Source organism: Elgaria multicarinata, chromosome 7, assembly GCF_023053635.1.
Source record: "Elgaria multicarinata webbii isolate HBS135686 ecotype San Diego chromosome 7, rElgMul1.1.pri, whole genome shotgun sequence".
Lineage (NCBI taxonomy): Eukaryota > Metazoa > Chordata > Lepidosauria > Squamata > Anguidae > Elgaria > Elgaria multicarinata.
In genome coordinates this window covers 14050934-14078754 of record NC_086177.1, presented here as the reverse complement: position 1 = coordinate 14078754, position 27821 = coordinate 14050934, and the positions used below count along the sequence as shown (strand labels likewise).

The 27821-nt window shown below is 39.9% G+C and overlaps 1 protein-coding gene across 3 annotated transcripts in view; it reads left to right on the top strand.

Annotated features, from left to right (window-relative positions):
- CTNND2 (catenin delta 2) overlaps positions 1-27821 on the top strand; it is a 636702-nt gene that overhangs the window by 382995 nt on the left and 225886 nt on the right. For all 3 annotated transcript variants that reach the window (XM_063130230.1, XM_063130228.1, XM_063130231.1), the window contains one exon: positions 22260-22512. In XM_063130230.1, coding sequence (XP_062986300.1) covers positions 22260-22512 — 253 coding nt within the window. The remainder of the gene's footprint in view (positions 1-22259; positions 22513-27821) is intronic.

Below are 27821 nucleotides of genomic sequence, written 5' to 3'. Positions count from 1 at the left end.
ACTATTGCTACATACTTACCGTATTTCTTTGATTCTAAGACGCCATCGATTGTAAGACGCACACTAATTTCAGTACCACCAACAGAAAAAAAGCTTTGATTCTAAGACATAATAAATGCACCCGCGAGTCTAAGATGCACCCCGTTTTTAGAGATGTTTATATGGGGGGGAAAGTGCATCTTAGAATCGAAGAAATACGGTACTTTCATTAAAATATTCCAACCAACACTTTAAACAAGCTGCAACTACAAATGTGGATCACTTGGCATCATCTCCACCAAAAGAAACAAAGACATTAAAAAGGAAATAAAGGCTCTATGGAGATAACACACTTCAGGGCAGGATACTTCTCCTATGGTGCTGTATCCTATACAGAGCTCATGCTGTGACGATACCTTCTCAAATATCAGTAGTCTTTCCTTGCTGACATAAATTACACACAGCCTGGCCTTATTGGCCCCAGCCTTGCAGCAGCCCTTGTGGAAGGAAGCAGTAAAAGGCTGGTTAACAGTGGGTTAGCAGCTTGTCTCTTCCCGTGTTGCACATTCCTGAGCCTCCTTGTTCTGTTCTTATTCTCTTGGCCCTTTGCTGCCTTGTCTCTTCTGATAAGCTCCCGGTTCCCAGAGTTCGTTATCTGGTCTGAATTCTCTTCCAGTCCTGTCTGTCTGTCTGTCTCCTGTCTTTCTGCCTTCGTTTCCCTAGTCTTCGTTTCCCTGCCTATGGTTACCGAACATGAAGCTGCTTACATCCTAGTCAACCGTGGAATGACTTCCCCAGACTTCTGTCTCAAAGAGATCAGTAGAAATACATCCTACACATCTTCCATGTTTTCTATCTGCTGTAGAACCTCATGTCTTTAGAATAAATCACTTCAGGCACTTCCTAAACTAAGGTTATAGATTCAACATTCCACTGTTGATAGATTTGGGGGCAGAATTTTACAATTGCAATTTTATAGTTGAAGTTGATTCTTTGAAAGTGAGCTGCTTGTGTTCTCTTCCTTCCTAATAATGCCTTTCACAGCAGCCCGTTGCCCCAGTTTGCTACTGCTGCTGCCTCAATATTACTCAAGGCATGAATGAATGAGTTCTAAATCATCTTTCTTGTTGATTTTTGAATGATTCAAACATTCAAACTTGCAGTAGCAATAAAATTATTAAGATGAACCTGTGTTTCAGTGGGTTGGGGAAATCTTTTCCTAGATTATCTACAGTGTTTAAGAATTCCAGGATGCCTTGATTTTTCTTAGTATTTTTCAGTGTAACATGCAGATCATTCAACATGGTCTACATGCTGTGGATCTTTCAACTTCAGCTATATGCTGAAATGGGCATAAGTCAGTGCAATCAAAACTTTTCCAGTGGCATGATGATCAAATAAGTAGGGCAGGCCCCTCAAAAAAACCACAATGCTCTTGTGTGAAATCTATTTGCAACCTGATCTTGTGAATGGAATCAACATGATTGATGGCTCCTACTTCGCGCTGCCATGGCTGATGGTTTCGAGGTAGGTTCTCAGTCAGGCATACAAGTCCAAATTGCTAAGAGTGCTTTCTCATGCTGGTCCCTGAGTGCCAGTTTATTATTTCATTTACCCTCTGCTTTGATGGGGCCACCAAGCATAGCACTGAGCTTAGTGAGCTAGAATCTGCCTAAATGCATTGATACAAAATGACTTGAATAGGCTGAGGGCACATGACAGTTAAGATGTTCTGCTTCAGGGAGGAAATTCAAAATTCAAAACTTTGCATTAGTGATTTTTTTGTCATTAAATTATGCGTTATTTAAGAAAAGCAGACTTGATAAATCTGCCTTCATGTAGCCTATGGCACCTGAAGATTAGGAGAAAGAATATGTTTAACTAAGTTTTGCTGTGTGCTGCCTCCACACATGAATCACATGCACACATGCCAAACTGTTCTTCGCCTTATGTTTGCATGTGATCATGTGTCCACTTCGTACATTGCAACCAAGGAAGCACCTTTTCAGCTGCCATTGCAGCAGCAGCATCCATGTACAAAACAATTCACACTTACGTTTCTCGAGGCAAGTAGCATTCTGAAGGTAGCTCTGGATTGCTTGTCTATAGACTAAAGTGCCTGAATCAGGGAGGACATCAAAATGCGGACTAGACCCATAACGGAAAGTGAGTTTGCGCTCGATAAACTGAATGTATATTCTCAGGCTATTGTAGGGGTCCCCAACCTGCTATGAGCACCACCACAAAATGGCTCCCACAGAGAATGTGACTAGTCAGATAATGGCTGCCATGGGGGGCTGCCTAGTCAAATATGAGCTAAAGAGAGGTGGGGGAGAGAAATAGTGAGGTAGAGGGGTGAGACAGTGACACTAGAGGTTGAGAGGGAGGTGGAAAGATCATGGCAAAGGGGTAAAGAACAAGGCTAGGAGGGAGGCAAACAGTGAGCTAAGTAGGAGGGGGAATAGTGAGGCCCAAGGCTGGGAGGGAGGGGGAAATAACCAGGTAGATGGGAAAGAAAGACTAAGGCTAGAAAGGGAGAGAATGAAGAGTTCCTTAACATTTTCCAAAGTTTTTCTCAAAACAATTTTTTGAAGGGGGCAGGGAGGGGAGAACTTTGTGGGCACTGTTTGAGGTCCCTGCGGGCACCAGTACCTCTGAACCTCTGGACTATTGGATAACAGCTCACCCTGCATCTCTGACTACTTTTGGACATAATGATAAATGAGCTGCCATGAGCCTTGGGCTTATGCATTCCATCTCCCCCTCCTCGTCTGGTATGGACTCAAGGAGGAGATTTGAAGCTTTTGCTTCTTTTTGTGATTAACCGTATTTCAGCACTACAACTGAAACCATGTTTCTGGGTAAAAATTGTCGGTTAACGGACCAAGACTCTGCATGTACATGTCACAAGTGAAATCTAATGTATGGAGGTAAGCTAGAGACTGGGGAGGAATAGGAAATCCAGGCTTAAGTTGAAATGGGTGGATGTAACCTGGTTGCCTGACATGATAGTAAAGCTTCAGTTTGCATAGCGAGGAAACTGAGGCTTCAATTGCAGAATGCATACCAAGTTTTATTGGCTCTTAGTTAATCAGTTTTGACTATTCACAGAATTTCTTAAATTAGTCCTGTGATAGCTATGATATTTTAGTTATCCACTTCAGAGTTTTTAGGTTGTCAATGAAATTTAAGTCCAAACTGAAATACAAATAAAAAGTAACTTTAGAGACTAAACGAAAACCACCACCCCCCCATATCTCCTGGCCGGAGGTGGATAAGGATGGGCTGGAGGTATCTTTCTGCCAGTGTGTGGGGATAGTGGTGAACACACACATCTGCCTTGAAGCCCCAGGTGTAGCCTCAGAAAGCTCCACATGTGTAGTTCCAGCGGCGGTTCCCAAATTAGATGTTCCTGGGACAGGTCAAGGTGGGTTGTAGTTATTCTTTGGATACACTGGATCCAAAGTCCCTTTGCTCCCCTCACAGGCCTCAAGATTGGGCCTCTCAATGCCAGCCTGGAGATGTCATAGTTATCCCCCCCTCCAAGAAACAAAGGGGAGGATTATAATAAATAAAGAATCACAATGAGAAAAGAAAAAGAACCTTTCCCCCATCTCCCATCACAACTGGTACAAGTAGGGCTTTGGAATTCTCTACCTCTTTGCTTCCCCCACCCCAGTTAGGATTGCTCTGCTATAGTGTTTGGGAAAAGATGTGCATCTTACGTTAACTAGTACATGAGATTGTCATTTGTAGCCTTATTTTTTTTGCTCACTTCTTGATTGGTATCTCTTTTCATTTTGTGTGTGTAGACAACTTTCAAACACCTGATGTTATCCATATTTAAATCTGCTGATACATTTTTAATGTGGAATTCTGTTTTTGAAATGTAACTCCCTAAACTAACATTGTCAAGTTCTCCTTTGGAGCTTACGCAATTTGCACATCAAATATGCCCAGTGTACAAGTGAAAAATTGCACTTTGAAAACAACATTAATGTAAGAGTTAATTGCCATAGAATTTCCAAAGCTAGGATTCAGGCTATTAATGTACACTGTGTATGTTCACATATACCAATGTTGTCTTTAAGGCTGTTCATACAATTGAAATGTTGATAAGAACAATGTGTAAAATACACAAGAGTGAGGGAAATGGCATTTTTACAATTAAAAAAATCCGTATAAAATAAGATGATCTATCCATGTAGTTACATAGAGAAAAATAAATAACTCTAGAAGAAAACACTTTTGCAATCCCACTTCAGGACAGGATTTATGCTTTGTTAAAGAATCTTCATGGGTAGCAATATAATTTGTGAACGTAAGGCAATTGCATCTTACAAATAACTAGACAATAAGGACTGCTTCACACAAGATGATTTTCCTACATGCATAATAATGCTTACTGTAACACAGTAACAAAGGCACTCATGTGCTTGCTGCATTTCTGTGCATGAAATCCCTTGGGTGGATGGCTCCAAGTTGTTACAGTTTCAGTGGAATCTATAGCCCAATCCCAGCAAGTTTATTGAGAAGGAAGTATTCGGCTTTTCAGTGGGACTTACTTTCTAGTATGAATGCTTGGTATTGGAACTTTAACGTTCTCTACTGACTATCCTTAGGAATTTGGCTACAGCAGCTAATTTGGCCCACTGAGCCTTTGAATCAGGCCCAGAAAGCTCTCCCTGCTGGACATACCACTTGCCCCCACTTGCCTTTGATTCCCCTCTTGTCTGTTTTCCGCTGCTTTATTAAGACATTGTCAGAATGTGATCTTTGCTATCTGGGTGCTTCTTTGCTGATGTTCCTTTCTTGAATCATTGTTTCTCTTCAAAGCTCTTTGGGACTCTTTGGGGCATTCTGGGGCCTTTCCAGAGCTCTTCAGACCTCCTTAGTCTTCTCCACCTCTTCACTCTTCTCTGTAGAGCTCTTCACTCTTCTCTCTAGGATCTTGCTCACTCACAGCTATATTTTGGTGAGTTGCTACATTGTTGTATGTGGGATTTGATGTGGGGCATGCAGAAAGAACGTTGTTGCAGGTGGGGAATGCAGGTAGAAGTTTTGCTGGATCGCTCTGCGCAAAGAACACCTTGGCTGAGTTGTGCTTGAATTCGTTGGGTGGTGGTGGAGGGTACTTGAATTCCCTGGGGGAGCTGGAAATTTTGCTGAGCTCTTAGCTGAAAGTAACTTTGCTTGGAATGGGTGTGTGCGTGTGATGCCGAGATAACTTTTCTGGATAGGGATGTAGAGAGAACTTTGCTTGATTGACAGGAAATGTAGAAAGAACTTAAAACATTTGTTGGTCCCTGCCAATTTGCCTTTGACCCTGTCCATTGCTGGAATGAGCCCCTTCAGACCTTTCCCTTGGGCTAAAGTTTCCTAATAACTCCATATAGCTTAGATAGCAAGGTAGAAGAAGAATGCTTGTTTTCACTTGCTTATGTACTGGTAACACCAGCTCTCTCTTAACCATGGACAAGAGATCAGGATCCAGCTTTGGAAAACGTGCTTCCCCCCCACATAACCATTGATTTATGCGATCCAGATACCTGTTTAAATAAGAATGTGAAATACATGAAAGCCAGTTAACATGAACTGCAGTTAGGGTTAGTACCAACTTTTCTCTTCAAGACAGTTAATTTGCACCCAAGGCAGGTAGGAGTGCATGTTCCCACCGCTGACCTATCAATTATGGCTCAAAGGGGGCACCAAAGCTACAACTACATCAGTTTAAAAGGGAAGAGTTCACTTTCGGTTAATCTGCTCCATGGATCCAACAAGTCTTCTGACTTTTTCCTTTCCAAACAGAAGCCCTTCTGACTTAACCTAGTAAGTTGCTTTCAAAGGTCAGAGGAATTTCAAAGCAGTTTGTGATGGTTGTGTGTATGTAAATGCATGGGAATACTTAAAGATATAATCTGGACTGTACCCTTGCAGCATGATCGATACAACTTTTGGCATTGAAAGTAGTGGAAATAGAGCCTACCAGTTAATTTATTCAATGGGATTTAGGCATGCCAACATTTCTCTGGATTCTGCCGGTAATTCGTCCTCTGGATTGTCTCGCACCTGAGGTACTTTCTTATGTACAGAGCTATTCTCCACTATTCTATAACTATAAGCATTGTCTTATGGGTTATATCTATCTATTTTTTGCCTTTCACTTGTTCATGAGTTGAGATAATCTGTCCTGCCATACTGTGATAAAGCAGCAGCTCCAGATTGTCCCAAGTAAACTGCATTGAGATTGTCCTTGAGATTTTCTAGGTAATTTGCACTTCCAGCATTGTTGTCTTGCCCTGGTAACCAATTATTGTTTAGATAAATGAAGATGGAAGAAGAACCTCTTTTATTTAGTTAAATTAACTATCTTTCACAGCTTACAAGCCCATTAGTGCAGGGCTAGAAAAGTCACCTAGTTTTATACATTTATCAGAGTAAGGTGGTTAAAAAGAAATAAGGGAGGCATAAATACTTTTCTCAGTAAATAAATATAGCCTCCGGAATACCATTGAGAACCAAGAATTGTGAATAAGGACTCTCATTAAAGCAATAGGAATTTCTATTCTCACTGTAAATGACAAGTCCCAGAGAGTCTGTGTTTGTCTAGCTGTTTCTTCTTTGATGATATGTTTAAGCTTGGTTGGTGGGAATTGCAGGGCTATTGTTATTTTCATTTTTAAAAGTCAGTTCTGTACCAAAACAAGTCAATAGTGATTATGATTCAAGAAGTCGTTTTACAGCATTGTAATTCCATTCTAATTTGGTGGAGCTTTATTACTGATTTAAAGTAAGAAAAAAGGGTTTAGTTAGGTCCCACTGAAAGTGCAGATAATGATAACTACTGTTAGCTAGGTCCCACTGATAGCTAGGTCCCACTGAAAGTGCAGATAATGATAACTACTGTGTTCAGATACTGAAAAAAGTAAACAAGCATGGTGGATAGAAAAAGGAAGTCCCGGTGTTTTTCCTTTCCCAGCGTCTAGTGGGGATTTCAACTTGTAAATATTAAGTGATATAAATTCAGCCCTCAATACCATTTCCACATCCAAGTTACTCAAATCACTATTTCCATAAATAGTGTGAGCTATGTCATGCAATTCAATAGAATCATATGATGCTGAATTGCACCATTCAGATGCCATATGGGTGATCACACATTTGAACCTTCTCATTCAAACTAAGTAAAAAACCACCTACCTACAACTTTTGCCTACCTTTGGAAAGTTAGCATATCAGAGAGAGGACTGGATTAGAATCCTCCTTAACATGCTTGTTCTGTATGTTAAAGCAGTTTTAATTCACTATATATGTGTGATCAGGAATTTTCAGACTTGGGATCATTGTGCACCTGCAGTTTGAAATTGTGCAGCCCAGCAAGAGTTGCACCATTTGATTGTACTTGGAGTGTATTTCAGCTCTGAATTTGTAAGATAGGAGCCATACAATGTTCTGCTTCCTCCTATGAGTGGACAACCATTAGCCCATATAAGTACTCTATGGACGCTAATTGTCCTTATGCTGTGGTTAAGGAAAAATGTTAACTCTCGGCCAACTAAATATGCCCTTCCATCATAAAAGAAAACAGTGTAAAAGAACAGTGGAGGGAGAAGAAACAGATTCTCAGACAACTGGAAATCTTTTATCTGGCATATTTAAAAAAAGGAGTTTGGACATACTTTTCAAGAGAAATATTTTTTGATGCAGAGCTACTTTGTGGGAACAAGCAAAATTGTGTTCATAATTCTTCAAGTCCATCTAATATTGAAATATCCCTGTGGCTGAACTAGATTTGAAGAGGAAGAAAGTGAATCAGCAGGTAGCAAGAACAAAAGCCAAAATTTCTAGTTCTCTCTCTCTTTCAGTTCCTAAAGTCCCACTGAAATGGTTTGCACATAACACCAAGTCCTTGGTTAAACAATCCAGGAATTGGTGCAGCTGTGTGGGAGCAAGTATGTGCACTGTCCTCCCACACCTGCTCACCACTTTGAATCAGCTTTCTGAAACAACCCGAGGTGTTGTCATGATGTGCAAACCCACCATTCAGAGTTGTTCAGGGTTAACAACCCAGAGTTTTAAGCCAACCTAAACTTAAACAACCCAGAGGGTCAAGCTGATGGCTCTGCATGCAGCTGGACAGTGACAACATTGTTGGCTGTTCCTTTAACTAATGCAATCTTCCAAGAAGGAGATGTGAGAGTAATGGTAAGCCCTTGAGCCTTGTTTGTCTTTAAATGCCTTTGGCAAAGAAATTTGGGATAAGCTTTTTGAACATAGAGGATACTTCTTAGAGTTTCCTGTATTCTGCCAACATGGTAGTATTGTATTCATGAATAAAATGGGATTTGAAGAGGTGGTGCCTGGCTGGAAAATTCTGGAATTTAACAGTTCTGAAAAATTGAAGAAGTGAAACATGGATATTTTCAAACAAAGTTTGATTTAGACTATAAGATAAATAAGGAAGTATGCTGCATGAAGATGTAACTGGCATTTAGGAATAGAAAAGTTCAGGTGTTGGACCTGTATATGTATGCATCTCTCCCTGTGGGGAATCTGACCAGATTCCTATTGAGTTTCCAAACATCTGGCCTTGATGTCTTCTTCTTTAGCTATATATTGGCTTTTGGCATAATAGTAACTGAAATTTCTTATGAACACTTGATGGTGAAATATATAACCCCAGAAGGAAGAGGAGGAGGAGGAGGAGGAGGCAGAGGCAGCATAAAATTCATAAAAACTGCATAAATTTTCCATTTTGGAAAAGCAATGCCTCAGAACTGACAATACTTGCCTGACTGAACCAGGGCGCTGAGAAACAAAATCAGAATTAGACTATTATAAAGAAGCCTTAAAACTTTATGTACAAACTGTGCCATCAATTTCCCAGTCTGGAACATTTATTTATCAAGATTCCAGTTTGTGATATTGATTGATGAGTAAAAGGCCTAATCTAAACTAAGCAGGATATTGCACTATGAAAGCAGTATAAAAGCAGTATATAGTACATTTCAATGGGCCCCAACTGTCATCAGTGCACTTCAATACCTCTATAAAGCAGTCGTGTGGCTCGTGCCTTTTATATACCGTTTTCATACCACTTTCATAGTGCAAGATCCTGCTTGATGTAGATTAGGCCACAGTCAAAATCAAACAATGAATAATAGGAGTGGAGAACCGAGAAGAACATCAGTTTCAAAAGTGTCTACCATGTTAAAAGTAAAATCAGTATTCGATAAAGTATGCAAATAGTTTATATCAGAATCCAAGTATAAGGGAAATAATTTAACCTGCTTTCTGAAAACATAGCAGAGCTATAAAATGTCAAACAGCAGATGTCCAAACACTGTACGAAGTCATCAGGTTTCAAAAATGCAAGGTGACACTATTGATGCTCACTCAAGGGACCCATAGGGAACATTCCTTCTGTTCACAGTAGCAGTGTGGCCCTGCTTGTGTTATCCTGAGTTTCTGTGTACAGAATTTCCAAAGAAGAAGGTCTGTATATCTTTGTCTAGTCACTTTAATTTTATGCATTACTCAGCTGTAGAACTTTAGATATGGTTGTGATGTAGTAGTGCAATACAGCTGGTGGTCCCTGCTGACAATTTTTCCTCCAGATAGTGCCAACTTCCTCCACAAAGGTGTGTGGTTTGGTAGCATCTGTGGCAATATCGCAGAAGAGTGGTCCTGAGAGTGAATTGAAACATTGGCCCTCAGCTCCATAGTTTGTTTATAAAGTAGACCTCTGGGGAAATTAGTTGCTAACCGGGGGTGAACATGTTTCCTTGATCCATACATTGATTTGCTTTGCACATAACAACAGCCCATCAGTTGAGAAACAAATGGGTTATCAGGGACACAAGAGCGCACTGCCTGCAGCAGATCTGCTTGTCTCACTTTAGCGCAGTCCCATAAGAATATAAGTGCCATTCTGGATCAGACCAAGGGTCATCTAGTCCAGCACTAGTTCTCACAGTGGCCAACCAGCCATCAGCCAGGGATGAACAAGCAGGACATGGTGCAACAGCACCCTCCCACCCATGTTTCCCAGCAACTGCTGCAGACAGACTTGCTGCCTCGAATACTGGACATAGCTCGCAACCATCAGGTTTAGTAGCCATTGATAGCCTTAGCCTCCAGAAATTTATCCAACCTCCTTTTAAAGCCATCCAGATTGGTGGCCATCACTACATCTTGTGGTAGTGAGTTCCATAATTTAACTATGAGTACTTCCTTTTATTTGTCCTGGATCTCCTACCAATCAGTTTCATGGAATGACCCTGGGTTCTAGTATTTCGAGAGAAGGAGAAAAATGTCTCCCTGTCCACATTCTCCATACCATGCATAATTATAAGAGTTGTGCAATGCATGCATGTGTACTTAGAAGTAACCCCACTGTGTTCAGTGAAGCCTATTATAAGGTAGACGTGTTTAGGATTTCAGCTTTAGGCTCAATGGGACTTACCACGCGAGTAAATATGCATGGACTTACACTGTCAATCTCTTAATTGACTGACTGAATGTTGCAATCCTAGTTTCAATCACACACCTCTTAAACATACTTTTTTGTGTCAAATTAGAAGGAAAGTTATTTGCTATATTGATCCATCATATCAATATTTAATCAATCATAAAATATATTTTATTTATTTTAAATATTACTAGGCTTCCTTTTAAGGTCAGGTTCTCTCAAGGCAGCTTACATAGAATAAAAACATAATTACAATAAATATTAAAACACTCTAAAGGCCAGTTCCACACTCATATAAAATTAATCTAAACAACTAAACATAAACATAAAATACATCAATAAAAGCCGTTAAAAAAATCTCCTTAGAAATATAAAATCCAAGCAATTTAATTAAAGTTAAGACTAAATATGAAAGATGTGTCTTATTTCTATGAAAGATGGCTTTGCTCTGTTTTCTTTTCCCCTCTTCCTCCTTCCCTTGTGGGCCTGAGATAATTTAAGTGATGGGATAAGATGACAAAGAATGGCTTTTAAAGCAAGCAGAGGAAAAGATAAGGTGATGGATTTTAATCGAAATGTTACAGAGGGAAGAAAATGATAGACAGTTTGTCTCTGTGTCCAGTTCCTGCTTCTTGCGGGTTTTAGAAACTGGAAAAATCCACAACTAAAATGCTGCATAACATAGGAAATAGCTCTTTCAAGACAAAGAGAAAGTGACAGGTCAAAAGCAAGAGGGATGGGGTGGAGGGAGATAGGCAAACACTAAAATAGCTTGAGTTGCATTGTGTCCTTGTTTGCCTTTTGGTCACTGCAAATCAGGATTCTCTTTGGGACCGCTTGGAAAATTCCAGTAGAAAGTATGTAAAAATGAAACATTAACAAAAGGACAATTCATGTGTTGATGCAGCATTTACGATGAACAGATGTCTTATTATGGATTTTTATGAATGAGATGTGCATGTGAACTGCTATGGAATAAATTGATTTATGCAAATGAATTATTAGCATCATTTGATTTAGTTTTCATTTTGCTTCTTGAAATGTGAATGCTATATTTAACTCCCACAAATCAGTGCAAACTGCATAGGTATGATGGTCTGTGCTGCAGTTTTATTTTGATTTTAGCTCATTTAATTAAAATTAATGTTGTTATACTTCTTATTAAGATTTGGCTTGAAAGATGGCATTCAGTTATGATCCACTTTACCATGCCTTAAAGATAACTTTACCATGCCTGGGTTTCTTTCGCCCTCTGACAAGTCAACACAGATCATGGATTACAACGAAACTCTTCATTGCACTAGATGAGGTTACGTGGTTGACGCTTTCCAAAGTTTGTGGCAGTGCTTAAATGGCTACAGCTCCAATAAAACAGATGGCAGAGGCCAAAGGCTATTGGCAGATTGGTTGGTTCAAGAGAAAGTCCCAGGACTAGAAGTCATGCAGAGTCAAAGTTATAGTCTGAAGTTCAGCAATACATTCCCAGATAGAGGCTTAGTACAAGATTCAAGGCAGAAAAGATTCATGATACGGTTTTTGTGAACCGCCCAGAGAGCTTCGGCTATTGGGCGGTATAAAAATGTAATAAATAAATAAATAAATAAATAAAAATAAATGATACATCCAAACATTTCAGGCATTTAAGACATTCCAAGGAAAGGCTCTTCAGTTTATATACCAGCTTAAATTCAGGGGAGGAGCTGCTAAGGTTTTCTTCTGACGATCTCTCCTGGCAGGGGAATCTGGCCTTAAACAAGCACTACCTCTGAGGGGGCAACTCTGTTACGCCCTTTTCAGTTGGTTCTTAACCTGGGTGACACTCCTGTATCATCCCCCGCCTGCCCCCCCCCCCCAGCAGACTCTTCCTCCTGCACAGTTCCCACAGAATATTTTTCAGGTTGTAAATCAGACATTGATTCAGGGCCGTATCTTGCAGCTGTGGTTGATAGTAAGTATCACCCTCTTTTTGGCCTGCAATCAGCTGGGAAGGTAGCAGAGCCAGGGTCTCAAGCCCTGAGCTTCCCACGATTGGAATGGGTTCTAAATTGTTGTGCTTTAAGTCTGAATCAGATTCTGCATGGCTCACAGCTGCACTGCAGCTACGCCCGACATGATGCTAGTAAATTCCTATTTGTATTCTTCAAGGACATATACATTTCTAGTTCCCCTCAAGCACACAAAGACTAAACTTCAACCAGCCCAAGATTCACTCTGTAGTTTTGGGTGCTTCTTCTGACTGGTGCTATTAAGTCTCAAGGGATAAAAATGTCCTATTGTCAGACTATTTAGTAAGACATTTAAGTTATATGTGAACCAAATTTCATTTTTTAGTTTATGGTGGATGTACCATAACAGTATTGATATTCTCATCAGCAAGGATCCCTTGCCCACACTGTGATTAAGACATGCTTATGGCGCATCCATTCAGGATGGCCATCAGCCTCCAAACTTGGAGGCTGCCATGCATCCTATCCAGAGTGGAGGATGCAGAAGTGATCTTCACCTCCACACTCCTTCTGCTCTGCATTTTTGTTAAATGGGTTTTTTTGCCCATCCAGCTGGGGCTCTGAGTAATGGGAGGGAAGGAAGCTGGGGAGGCCAAAGGCTTCTTTGTAAGCTGCTCTCCCCAGTCCCCTCCCTGCCCACAGAACCACCCCCTTTTCCTCATTTCCAAGATCATTGGCACAGTTCTCTCTGTGCTGGCTGCAAGGGGGAACGGAGCTCAGACTCCTGAGCCCAAGGTCGAAGCACTGTGTTTGACCTTGGATCCAGGAATCTCCCCCCAAAAAACCTCTATCCCCCCCCCCAAACACTGTCTAGGGGCCGTAGGATTCTCCGTTACAGTTTTTAATGCTGGTGATTTATTTCTAGCTTCACAATGCTTTTTGATAAATGCTGGTACCAAAATATTTTTTTCTATTATAAAATCCAATTGACAGTTTGAAGGAAAGTAAAAGTTTTGTCTTGCAGGTTGCTGAGTGCAATTTACTAACTAGAAATAATAACAGATTGTAGCACAAGCTTTTGTGGAATAAAGTCAACTTCATCAGATGAAATTGGCAAGTGTAGAGGAGTAACTTGCTTGGGGTTAAGTAATGGAGATAAAGTGGCAAAGCAATGCAAAAAAGCACAATCTGTGATTATTCAATTAATGCTTAGATGTATGCAAAATAAGCACAATATCAACTTGGAACTGAAATAATTGGTGGGTACACAATCTTAGTATTGCCAAGTAAATTAACAGCTTTAGTAGGAAAAGAAACCATTGTCAAACAAGGCCAAACAGAATTAAACTTTGTTGCTAGTACTAATTCAGCTATTTTATGAATCTAAGGGGCATATGGACAATTATGCTTGTTATGAAATGAATCCTGCCTATTGTACCTAGATAATAATAATAATAATAATAATAATAATAATAATAATAATAATAATAATAATAATAATAATAATAATAATTCTTACCTGCCTGGTAAGAAGAACAATAAGTATAAAATACATAAAACTATTAAAAACATAGTATACATTATTAAACCATCCTAAAACCATCCTATTATATTATATTAGTATTCTGAGGATTCTCCCCACTACCACCTGGGCACAAATGAAGTAACAATCACTATTATTGGTAAAAGAACCTTAACTTGATACATCTGTCCATTGTGTGCAGACATTCTGTTTGACCAACTTATATGGGGTAAAGTAAATGGATTACAGTTGGCAGGATGTTTGGACTATGTGGATACCCAGGGACAGGGATTCAGGTTGAGCCCTTGACTCTCCCAATTGGGTATTTGTGTGTAAACATTTCCTCTGTTCCATGTGTGAAGGTGTGCCATTCATTTTTATGGAACCAGTAAAATGAGTAGAAATTGAGATATAGGGTGGTGTAGTAGTTAAGAGTATCATACCGGAACTAGAGACACTCAGGTTCAAATCATCAGCCAGCCATGAAACATAGTGGGTGACTTTGGGCCAGTCACCATCTTTTACCCTAATCTACCACACAGTATTGTTGTGAAGACAAAATGTGGATGGGTAGAACCCTGAGCTCTTTGGAGGAAAGGTGAGATAGAAATATAATAATAAATAATAAGGCACTGCAATTGGAAGGTTATGCAGTGTCCCCTACATGGCCCAGACTCCAAGGATATTTATTTATTTATTTATTTATTTATTTATTTATCATACTTATACCCTGCTCCTCAGCCAAAAAAGGCTCTCAGAGCGGCTTACACTTAGCAAAAAAGACAGTCCCTGCCCTCAGGCTTACAATCTAATAAAGACATGACACACAAGGAAAAGGAGTCAAGGAGGGAGGGAGGGAGGAGAGAGAAAGAAAGAGAGAGGAGAGAGAGAGAGAGAGAGAGAGAGAGAGAGAGAGTCCAGCAGGAGCAGGCCCCGATATTACTTCTGCCTGCTCCTGTCCCCTCGGTCTTTCTTCTTCCCCACAGGGCCAAGATGGCAGTTTGCCCTGTGGGGGGGGGGAAGAGTCCAGCAGGAGCAGGCCCCGATATTACTTATGCCTGCTCCTGTCCCCTCGGTCCTTCTTCTTCCCCACAGGGCCAAGATGGCAGTTTGCCCTGTGGGGGGGGGGGGAAGAGTCCAGCAGGAGCAGGCCCCGATGTTACTTCTGCCTGCTCCTGTCCCCTCGGTCCTTCTTCTTCCCCACAGGGCCAAGATGGCAGTTTGCCCTGTGGGGGGGGGGAAGAGTCCAGCAGGAGCAGGCCCCGATGTTACTTCTGCCTGCTCTGTCCCCTCGGTCCTTCTTCTTCCCCACAGGGCCAAGATGGCAGTTTGCCCTGTGTGTGGGGGGGAAGAGTCCAGCAGGAGCAGGCCCCAATGTTACCTCTGCCTGCTCTGTCCCCTCGGTCCTTCTTCTTCTCCACAGGGCCAAGGATAGGACCTAAGTGGAGAGATGGAAATTCATGGTATCCTCCCTGTGGTTCTTGAAATACACAGGTCCTCTATTTGCTCCTGCTCACCATCTTGACATAAGTTTTGCTAGTATTTTATAGCTCTTCAACCCTTAAAAAAAATCAGCATTAATGGAATCAAAGAATGACCCAGTTCTTATGGTCACAGTGGCTAGTTTAAGCTTTGGTACTTGCTAGATGCCCAGGCATGGCTTTGCATATCATCTGAAATGAGGCATCATGGCTTATTTGAGGGGAAACAACCCTCAAACAACTCAACAACAAGTCATAGGTGCCTTGTCTAAGCTCCAGTGATCATGAGAAATGGCCCATAGGCAGAAATAGTGACAATCTTTCCATGTCATTTTTGTTCTTCTACACTTTTATTGAATTTCATTGACACATAATCCTTATATAAAATGAAGCCATCCCTCATCACCGTATCTCATCACTTGCTTTTAGACACCAAGACTAGTCTATTTAAGCATGCTTTTGGTGTGACCAGGTTATTCCCTAGTTTTTAAAATGTGTGTTTTCTGCTGATCTGTTTTGCTTTCTTAAAGTAGTGATGGTGTCAGCTGCCATGGTGGTGTCTACGCTGGGCATAAATAAAGACATTTTGGCCAGGATTAGGTTAGGGCAATTCTCTCCCTCTCAACCATTGAAGTGTAGCGGTAAAGAGGAAGGAACAGTTGCAGAGCGATGGAGAGTATGATTTTTGACATGCCAAACAGTAGCTGACAAAGCAATTTTATGACCCCTGGGAGGGCATCCCAGGGACCATAGGATAGTGCATATTTTCCTTCCTAAGTCCATAGACACAACTATGACTTCAGGAAAGCCATAGATGCAACTATTACTCCTTGCAATCACCATGGAAAGCACCACACAGTGGATTCTCTTCCAATGTCACAACAGCAATATTGGAAGAGAATGAAGTTGGGAGAAAATGGGGTGGGAGAGGGAAGGAAAGGCCATGGATCCTCTGTCTCCATGACCCTCCCCATTTCCCTCCCCACCCACAGAGAGATAGGTCAGCTAGGCTGGCTGAGAGGGCTCATCTAGTTAAAAATGTTTGAGCAGGATGTGAAAACATCTTTGTGGTTCCTCCAAGCCTGCCTGGTAGGGCTTAGGATACGAGGACTACAGTCTCAGAACCCTCACTCTATCGAGTGGAAATCCCTTAGGATTGTTCTCTGAAGAGATTCTTCTAATTTAAAATGAATCTTTAAAAAATGAGGTGGAGAGGAAGGGGGGAATAATTTACATTGTTCAAAATAATGGCAGAAATGGACACATTTTTCTAGGGGAGGGGGGAAATAATTCCTGTATTGATTTAAAAAGCTAATGGGGATAAGAATGCATGGACTAGTATTTGGTGGGGGAAGAACTGATGAACTAAACTAAATGAAAAGCAGTTGAATTACATGAAGGTTGTCTATTCTGGAAAGAAGATAGTAGCTTGGCAAGGGTCTCTGACTTTCAGTAGTTTTAACAAGTAAAATTACAAGTAACATCATTATATGATGTGGCTGATTGCTTGACTCTCAATTGTAGTGTTTCTTGTCTGTAAATATATGAGTATTAATTTGATGGCCTTATAGGCCCCTTCCAACTCTACTATTCTATGATTCTATGCTTTAATGTGGATTCCTGCATTGAGCAGGGGGTTGGTCTTGATGGCCTTATAGGCCTCTTTCAACTCTACTATACTATGATTCTATGAATTGGCTGCCTTTCTCTGAGTAGTTCTGCTGGCCAGTTTTGTGTTAAAATCTCTGACCCATAGTAACGCAAGTATAGATGTCTGTGGTAGATAATTGCCTGTGCCTGCTGACCACCATTTTGAATCTGGCTGTGCCCCCAAGCTACTCTTTTGCACTTGGTTTTAGTGCAGGGCTAGACAACTTGTGACCCTCTAAATATTGTTGGGTTGCAAATCGCATCAGTCCTAGACAGAATAGTCAATTGTGAAAGATGCGGGAATTGCAGTCAAACAACATCTGGAGAGCTACAAGTTGCCCACCTCTGGTCTAATGGGGGAATCCCAAGGTTCTAGTAAAACCTAAATTTTAAAAAGTCATGCAAGCTTGACGTCTGTCCAACGCCTACCATAACTTCAGCAAAATCCTCTTTCCAAAGGAATTCTGTTTTTCAGATAAACTTCAATTTTAGGTTAATCCATTGATTTTTATTACTTTGTACATAATGGTGAAAAATGGGGAAAAGAAAGTGACCAGAAAGTGAGACAGATGGTGGAGCCAGTGGGAGGAGCCTCTTTCTGTCCCATTGTGCTGCTGCTGTTATCCTCTTATAACCAGCATGAGGGAATATGAAACATGCCTGCTGAAGTGAAATAGCCACCATATCAGCCCTTGGTAAAAAGAAAAAGCTTGATTTAGACACCCATGCTCCTCAGCCAAGGATTCCCCCTTCATATCTGTGAATTTCTATGGGCAGGATTTCCTTTGTTTATATGCCATTTCCAAACTCTCACATTCACTGCAAATATTCTATTAAAGAGCAGAAAGTGAGCAACATTTCCCCCATGTTCTTGAAAAGGCCTTGGGGCTCAGTGTAGATGCTTCTTGCTTTTTCATTTAATTTCTTATAACTTGAAAATGTTTTTGTAAACTGCCTTGAGGTAATTTTTCTCATGTGATGCCCAATTGTTTCGTGGCTGTTCATGCTCATTCATTGGTCATACAGTTGTGTAAAATCAATAACGGTTAAGTGTACAAGACTATACACCAAGTATAGCTACAGCAACCTTCCCTAACCAAGTGTCCTCCAGATGTTTTGGACTTTAACTCCCATCAGCCCCAGCCAGCATAGCCAGTGGTTAGGGATGGTGGGAGCTGTAGTCCAAAACATCTGGAGTGCACCAAGTTGGGGAAAGCTGAGCTACAGTAATAACCAATGTATTTTTACATGTCAGAAAAACACTACCAAGACTGGAGACAATGATTTTGGAGATCTAGGTGTCTTTATTTAGATTTACCGACCATCATATGCAGACGTTTCTGTTGCTATTTGAATATGTTTGCATTGTAAATGTTAGCTTTACACACCCGTATATTATATAGATTCACTGGATATAGTCTCTCATTAAATTGAGGTCCTGCAAATAATTAGATGTCTCCCTCATTAACCCAGTATCATGGGACTACTGGGCTCCAGGCCTGAATAAGTCATATTCATCTCTGAGCCTCTGCAGTCTACATAATAGTACAATTGTATGATAAGACTGATTGCTGAGGATCAGGGTTAGGTGTGCATAAACTAATACTTTGCAGCATACAGTGGAGTCCTCCCAGAGCGCAGAAACATCTACCTTATGTGTGGGTGGACCCAGTATAGTGCCCTACTGATAGGTATGGGTTCTCCAAGTTTGCTATTGGTGTATGTGATTATTATTAAGGCCAAATACCTGCTCTCACACACATGGACTAATATAACTTGATATCATTACATTCTTTTTGAATGTCTACTAACCAGCAGATTTTCGATACTGCACCATCATAACCATTGCCATAATTAACAAGTACATTCTGTAGTTCAGCTTGCTGTTCCATATACATCAAAATGAAAACTGCATGAAGAAAAGGAATACTGAACTCAAACTACAATGAACAAAATACTTTTTTTTCTTTGAAGATGAAAAATGTTGATTATATGCTTGTATCCTAATTGGTATCTGATATTTTTTAAAGGTCACATGGAACATTTAGGAAATAGAGACGTAAAGTATACTGAATTGTAACTTCTTGCAGTGCTTGGTGAAAACTCATATTAGCACATTACAGCTGTATAGTGAAATTCCCATTTTTGTGGGTGCATGGGTTGATAGAGCTAGATCTGGTACATCTCCCAAATGAATAAATTCAAGAGAAATGACAGCCACAATTATAAACAAGCCTAATGTGATGAGAATGTGTTGAACAATGAAGAATTTAATCCCCAATGTTCTGTTGACACTGACAAGTGGATAGACTTTTGTTCACCTGTCTTAATTACCTCTTCGTTATCAAATATTGTTTATAGTAAAATGGAAGTTGCTTTGTAATTTGTACCAACTCTAAAGCTATGAGGTAATATAGTTACTCTCCTTGTAACCTTACAAGAAGAAGCTCCATTCGTATTACCTTGGTTGTATAACATAACAATGGCTGTTCATTAAGGGTAAAACCAGATGTTCAGCAGAACCTGGGTCACTGCTAAACATTTTAAAAGTAATAGGGAAAGGACATGATTTGAAGGAAAGGAAACAGGAGGAAACATCTTAACCCTCCCCTGCCTGCTGCTTCTCTCTTGGATTCCACTCCCTATAGCTATTTTTCTTTCACTACTGCAACGCTTCTCTGGGATCCATAAGTGGAAAAAAGGCAGCTGAGGGAAGTCACTATAGAGAAGAAGTGTTGGGCAAGGGAAGGTTTAAGCGCCATTTCTGTGCTTCTACAAGCCGTGCCCTCCCTCTGTCCCTTCATTTGCTTGTCAAGAGGCCTGGGTTCCCAGACCTGTATTTCTCATCAGCCGGAAATTAAATTTAATGTGAGCATAACAGAGATATGGTCAGACTTCGTTTATTTGAGGAATAGCATATGAACCTGGCTTCGCACAGGCTGAAACAGCCGTTAATTTGATACAGCGAAGCCTTCAAGCAAACTTATGCAGCTGCCAGAGCTGGACACATTACGCCTCCCCTGGCCCCTAGGCACAGCCACTATCATGGTGACCCCAATAGCCTCTTGAAGGGAGGGGTCTGGCCACTTCATTCCCTTCAGTGGGGAGGGCTGCCCAGCAGAAGAGGGGAGGGGGCAGCCATTTAACTCTGCAGGCTTGAAGCGCACAGACACATGTAAATGAATTATAATTATAAATAAATAAACCTGAGGTGACCACCCATAAGTCCCCCTTCGTCTGTGTGCCAAGCTTCACGTGCCTAGTTCTCATGGGCCTGGGAATGCAGGACATACAAACACACACTTCCATTGAAGCAGTAATATTTTTTTTTTTAAAAAAAAAATTGTTTGGTTGCCACTTTGTTTCATGATGGCAGACACAATTTTGTATGGTTAAAATCTGCTTGCTGCAGTGCTGAATCTTGATGCAAAGTTTGGTTGGAATCAATCAACTGATGCTGAAGCAGTAAATCTGTAAAATAAATTGATTGGCCACCATTTTTGTTTCAGGATGGCAATTGAAATTTTCACTATGTCTAAAACCATCCCAGATACAGGAAGAACCGATCCTAAAAGTTTCATAACAATTGATCAAATGGTGGTTGAAATTTTCACTATTCCTAAAACCATCCCAGAAAAAGGCACAACAACTCCTGAAAGGTTCATAAAAATCAGATGTACTGTTTTCAAGTCCATTGAGGACATACAAGCAACACTTCCCTCTAAAGACCCTCCCCTTTTCCCCTTCCCCCCTTTATGGTTGGGCCTAAAAACTGGGCTTCTTAAATGAGTCTTGCAGTGAAACAATAGGTAAATGATAGGGACAGTGGTGGGAATTATATTTTATAGAAAGACTAGAGATGTAAAATGTCTGGAAATAATGAAGCCATGGGGGAAAGTGCTTTTTTAATCCTCCCTGTATGATTTCCAGCATAGTTATTCCTTATTACAATTACTGATCTAATATATCTTTTAGTAATGATAATTTCATGAGCAAACCACATTATACATAATATAACTTTAGGAACATAAAGGCTTCCTTTTGTTCCTAAATCAAGCTCCCCCAACCTGGTGCTCCCCAGATGTTTAACTTTTGTAAACTGCCCAGAGAGCTTTGGCTATGGGGCGGCATATGAATGTAATAAATCAAATCAAAATCAATGTTTTGGACTACAGTGCACAGCATTCCTGATCATTGGCTGTGCTACCTCAGGTTGATGGGAGTTAAAGTCCAAAACATCTGGAGGTCACCAGGTTTTAGAAGGCTGTCCTAAAGCAACAAATTGACTTTAAATCTATAAAGGGCCCACACACAAAATAAGTATTGCTTATTTTTCAGTTTCCTCCTAAATTTCCATTTTTTCCAAGGGGGAAAAAGTCCCCCCCCCCATAGGTTCAAAATTTCCCTGAAATTTTACATCTCTTAACTTGATGCAGTCACATGACTGTTCCTCCACAACCACAAATACTGTCATTCTGTGCTGACAAAAAGAGCCTGTCACCATACATGGAGAAGAAGCCCATGGAGTAGTTGTATGAACTGACCCTTACTTGGAATATAGTACCTTGCTTCAAGCATATTTACTTAGAAGTAAGTGTAATAAAGAGAACAAGTATTATCTGAATAATTGAGGTGGAGGTACTGCTGTTCTTAATACACCCCACAGTAGATTTTATTTCTCTTCTTCTGCGGGCTGGAATCCTTTTGAACAAGCTTTGATATAGACATTTTAAAAAGGAAATGTAAATACATTGCCTTCATTATTCTTGTGTAATATTAGCATACAGAATGGAGATAATGGGGTACCTACATAAAATGTCTATCTGTTATGGCATCCCTAAAACAGGGCTACAGTGACTAGGCAGCAGTTTTGCCTTTTTAAAGACCCCAAAATTGTATACTGGAGAAGGGGGAGCACTGCAATTCCTAGAGGTTTTGTTTTTGTTTGTATCCTTGTTTGTGGCTAGTATTTTTGAATACTATATAGGCTAAACATTATATCCTGCAGGCTAAATATTATATACTGTCTTTAAAATTTCTATTTGAAGTATATTCCATTATGGTTTCAGGTATGACAATGTTCTTTTTTTTTCTCATTCTTTTCAAACCCCTGTTTATATGTGTGTATTTTTTCCTCTGCCTAGACCTGGTTAACCATTTCTGTGAACAGGTCCTCAATTTTTTACTTTGTCCCTACTTTCCTGTCGTAGCCCCATCTTCCCCTGGTGTCGACTCCGTACCCTTACAGCGCACAGGCAGTCAACACGGCACACAGAATGCAACAGCGACCTTCCAGAGGGCCAGCTATGCAGCAGGCCCAGCCTCCAATTACGCAGATCCTTACCGACAGCTGCAGTATTGTCCTTCTGTTGAATCACCATACAGCAAATCTGGACCAGCCATCCCACCTGAGGGAACCTTGGCTAGGTCACCTTCAATTGATAGCATTCAGAAAGATCCCAGGTGGGTGAAACCTTACTTCTTACTTCTATCTACAGTTAAGTAGTCATAAAGAGGCTTACATTTGCAACCAACGTCATATTTTTACAAGCATAGTGTGTTATTTAATAAGCCAAACCAGTTGGCGAATGAAATTCATTGTTTAATTTAACTGTGGTTTCGTTAGAATTTTTCAGTACAGTTGTCTTTTAACAACAAAAATGAGAAACTTAGATGAATGCATATTACTGTGTTCTTCTGTTAAATTTTCCATGAGAATACTTCTATGAACACGTTACATGTCTTTAACTAATAATTAAAGAATCCTGTATTAGTATTATTGACTTATTTTGGTGACATTATTTGAATGCCTGTAGAGATGAAAAGCTTTGTAAAATGTTACCAGTTCTACTAGGTCAAAGATTTGGAGTTAAGATAAAAAATATTTCCAGATCGGTTGTCATATGGACATTCAGTTGGAGTTGAACTGGGATTGCTAAAAAAAAATTGGTAATTTACTTGAGCTGGGATTACTGGGATCCCTAAAAATAATCAAAAATATGTAAGTGATTTACATAAGACTTCCATTAGCTTTTATGCCTCTTAAACAAGATAGACCTTCCAAGGTTCAGCGTGCAGGGTAAAAACAGTCATTCACTCTGAAACCCTAGGTGCTCAAAATCTTAAACAGTACATTTAGTGTGTTAAACTTTTGTCTTTATATTTGTAGGCTGAATAATCTGGTTTCACAGGTTGTGATACAATTCCATCTGTTTCAGCAGCAAACACTTCTGTTTTTTGCTTGTGACATCTCAAATATTCAATGTGGGCATATAAGAATTACTCTTGTTTGTTTATTCTCTTAGATTAGTAAGAATAAAATATCATTTACCGAATAACAGCCACATGGATGTCCATTCAGTGTTTAGCTGTTCAATGACACAGAATTGATGCAGTGTTATTTAAAACTCATATTTGCATGCAGTAAAACTCTGCTTGGCAGTAACAGCTTGGCTGGAATGTATAAAATTGTATATTAGATATAAGAGAAAGAAAATAATATTGGCTGCCGTGGATGCAATTAAGAGAACTATGAAGTTTTTACAATGGTTCCTCTTTGTACCTCACATGGTGTTAAGCACTTGATATCAAAAGTGGCTACTGTTTAAAACAACAATGCACTGGTCTAGTTTGCATGATCAAAACAAACCATTATGGCTTAAACCACAGTGCCTTGTTTTGTGCCGGGTGCAATTTGCATAATGACCACCTGTCTGTAGCTTATCGTGTTATCTGAACCCAGGTGGTATGGCTTGTTGGAGGGTTAATCTCAAATAACCCTACAATAGCCCATGCATTATTTGAGGGTTGTTTAATCCCCCAACAAGCCATGCCATCCGGGTTTGGATGACACGATAAACCATGGTCAGGCAGTCATTATGCAAATTGCACCCAGCATATCCTGCGGCTCACAAGAAGTCACCATGGTTTGTTTAAGCCATGGTAGCTTTCTTTTAAACGTGCAAACTGGGTCTATATCACATTGAGCTTGGTGACTTCTGTACTGTCTTTATTACTACATTTATAATGTTTCTTTTGGTAATTTTCATTATCTTGTATATTAACACTATTTTAGGAAACAACCATTTCTCTAAGTAGTAATAGGATGTGCTAACAATTTGTGAACTTGTAGAAACACTAAACACCTGCGACATATATACATAGAATACATTGACGATTTTTGAGGTCACATATAACACATATTTGTAACTCCACTTGAATTATCATTGTTTTGTTTTTTAAACAAAATTTTACCTACATTGAGATGAGTGACATTTATCTTTTAGCCCTTGTCTCTTATTTGGATGGCTACATTTGGTTGATTGATTTGGTGTAGTGAAACTCTCACATTACCATGTTACCAGGATATTTCTGTTGTGAAGTTTTTGTGTGATGAACGCTCCCATGTATTAGTTTCAAAACCTACCATGTCGAACAAACTACTTGTTTTCAGTTATTCCTCTGGAGAAGCATTGCTATTCCTCTGTAACATGACACTTTTAAAAATGTTTCCATGTGAGATATTTTAATAGAGATTTTTTAAAAAAAATGCAGGACACTTCATCACATGATAACCTATTTTGTTTTCTGGATGACTCTCAACCCATCCCCATTTCATTGTGATTTAAAGTTTAGCGCTGAGGACAATTCATGGAATGGACATGGGAAGTAAAGATGGAGAACAATTTTGGAAATGGGCAGGGGGCTCAAAGCCAACTCATTCAATCTGGAAACCTCTCAGCCATTAGAGGTTCAGCCCAATTGCCTCCAAATATTCCTTCTGCTTGCAGTTGCTTCAAGCCAGCCCCCTCATCTCTTAGTTTCTTTCCCCTCCCACCCTTCTTACACTTCTCAAATTAACCAAGATGCAAGGAAAGAAGAAGGAAAAGAGTAGACAGGGGGGTTATTTAAAGCCAAGGGCTCTTCCTAAGTTTCTAGCTCTTTACAATAAAGGCTTCTGAACATACTCAGAATCTGCAGTTGTAGTATGGACGCTGGGAAATGTATGTTTTCTTTTCTTCTTTATTCATCGAGTCTGAGGATTCCAAAAAAGCTATAACTTCTGGAGTTTTCATTGCCAATGGTGGGTTTGGGCATCCTCAGAATCCTATGTAGCAAATAATTGGAATCGGAAGAGCCCTCAACATTGGATAAGTCCCTTGTTTGCCACCCTTCCGCCTTGTAACCTCTCTCATCATCTTAGAACCCAGGGTCATCCAATAAAACTGAATGGTAGGAGATTCCGGACAGGCAAGAAAATACTTTTTCATACGGTGCATAGTTTAACTGTTAAATTTACTACCCCAAGATGTTGGTTGCCAACGTGGACAACTTCAAAAGAGGATTAAACAAATTCATTCAGGATAAGGCTATGAATGACTACCTGTCATGATGGTTACATATCAGCCTTCCTCAGCCTGGTGCCCTCTAGAAGGGTTGGACCACAACTCCCATAATCCCCAGCCAACTTAGAGAAGGAAAATATATATTACCTCCAGGATCAGAGGCAGTGTGCCTAAATTGCTAGAGAAGGAGAGCATGGTGGTTGCGTTGCATTCATGTCCTGCTTTTGTGCTTTGTGTAGGCATCTATGTAGGAACAGAATGCTGGACTAGACAGGCCTTCAGTCTGGTCAAGCAGGGTTGCGCTTATGTTTTTAAGTTTGGAAAAGGTGGGAGGACAGGGAAAGAGTTTGTCAAGAGAGCTTTGATGGCAGAGGAGCTCTCTCAAGTTAATATTACAGAGGTTTGCAGAATACTTGGGTGAAGCCTGAGGTTCCCTCCCTAAAATTTATCCAGAAAGGATTGGAAAGATTCAGCCCATTGCAAATTAAGACTGTGAGATACTGAGATGTCCAACAAGTCTCAAATGCTTTCAAAGCAAATCTCTAGCTTGAATTAAAATATGTTCATTGAAATTTTTATTGCAGTATTTATGCTCTTACTTTAAATTGTTGCTGAACAGAGACTTGTAAAAATTAGATATAATTGTTTTTATGGTTTATAAGGGAAAGATAGATTCTGATTGCAAAAAGTTTTGACAGTTTTTGCTGTAAAATTTAATGGAATAAAGGACAACATTTTTTTTTACCAACATTGTATATGGGTTGGGGCCAGAGACTTGGCTGTCAATAGCACATTAAATGAGAATTACAATAGGATACAGTATTATTACAGTAAAGGTTTATTTTTTATTTTTAATGAAAAGCTGTCCCACTGAATTATTTGCTAGGACCAGTGGCTTAGAATGGTCATCATAAACTTGCACAGTTTCCTGTGCAAGTTATGCTCTGTGGTTATATTCCCTACAAGTTACACTTATTGTGCTGCAAATTCTTCAAAGTTTGGGGCATGGAGCATATGGTTTTACTGATGTGAACTCCTAGACAAGTAAATTAATTTGCAAATTAGTAATGCATATGTCTACTAATATGGTAGATTTGAATGTGCCCCCCCCCATGTATGCAAAAAATATAATGTGCAAATTGCTCTTTAAATAATTGTTATTTTGGTAAGAAGATATAAGAGGCAGAACTACTTTATTTTAGATGCAAGGGCTAAAGGAATGTTAGTTCAACTTGATCTTAGAATCTGTGTTTATTATGATTAACCATAGAATCCAAAAGACACTGGCAAATTGGAGAAGGAGTTGCTAAAACAGCAAATAGAAAGGTTAAAGGAAAATAGAGGTGGGTGGGGAACAACCCAATAAATACTTTTTGGAATGAGAAAATCAATTTATTGAGAGAGATCATGACTGTGGTTAACAGAACTGTGCATACAGATGATCCAGTTGTTTTGGCCATGAAAGTCAAAGAACCATAACTGAGAAGACCCCAGTCATTCCTGTGGTACTTAATCCCTAAATTATGACTTATAGGCAGTATCAAATCGTGCCAATGGAGCTCCTCTGAGACTTTCCTTTGCGCAAGTGGTTGCCCAATACATATGCATAACCAGTTGTGCAAGCAGTTGCACAATGGGTGCAAGCAGTTGTATAACCAGTTACACAAGCAGAAAGTGCAACTGGTTGTACAATGGGTGCAAAGCAGTCATACAACAGGAATGCACAACACATTGCACAAGTGTTATGCAAAAAACGCTTGCGCAAACAACTTTAATTGGATTGTTCACTTGTGTCTAGCTCAGAACCTTTTTTCTACAAGCACAATGTCATTTGCGCTAATGGAATGACACAGTTGGATACTCTGTGCTTGACCACCAGTCTGAGAATTTGGTGAACTGCTTCAGAAGAAGGAGGAAAAGTTCTCACCTGCCATTCTGTTTTCCTTGCTTCTAACATCTCAGTTGTGAAACTTAAAAAAAGGCAGTGCCACTATATAAATTTCCGCTCTGTAGAATGTCTGGAAGATAATCAGTCAAACTTCATGTGAGTTTTGTGGTGATTTTGCTTTACCTGCACACTGAATGGGTATGGAGTAATTATGGAAATTAAATGGAAAGTAAGTTAAAGAATTAACTATCATAATATAGTGTTTGAACTCTTCAGGAATTGCTGCAGACAATCTGTCTGCCTAATATGAACTTTGGCATTACTATTCCAAGGCGTTCCTCCCATAGCTCTTGCTTTGAAAGTTAAAGTTCCATTTCATTCCCTCTGCTGGGTTTAATTTTCCATCGTGCAGAGAATGAAATCACTGACTTAGTACCTTCAGAGCCCTTCAGTCAGAAGACCTTGTTCGGTGTTTTGTTCGTTCTGTTTTTGAGGAGAAAGGAGCTAAGTATTCTTTGTGGACCATTAACACTCACATT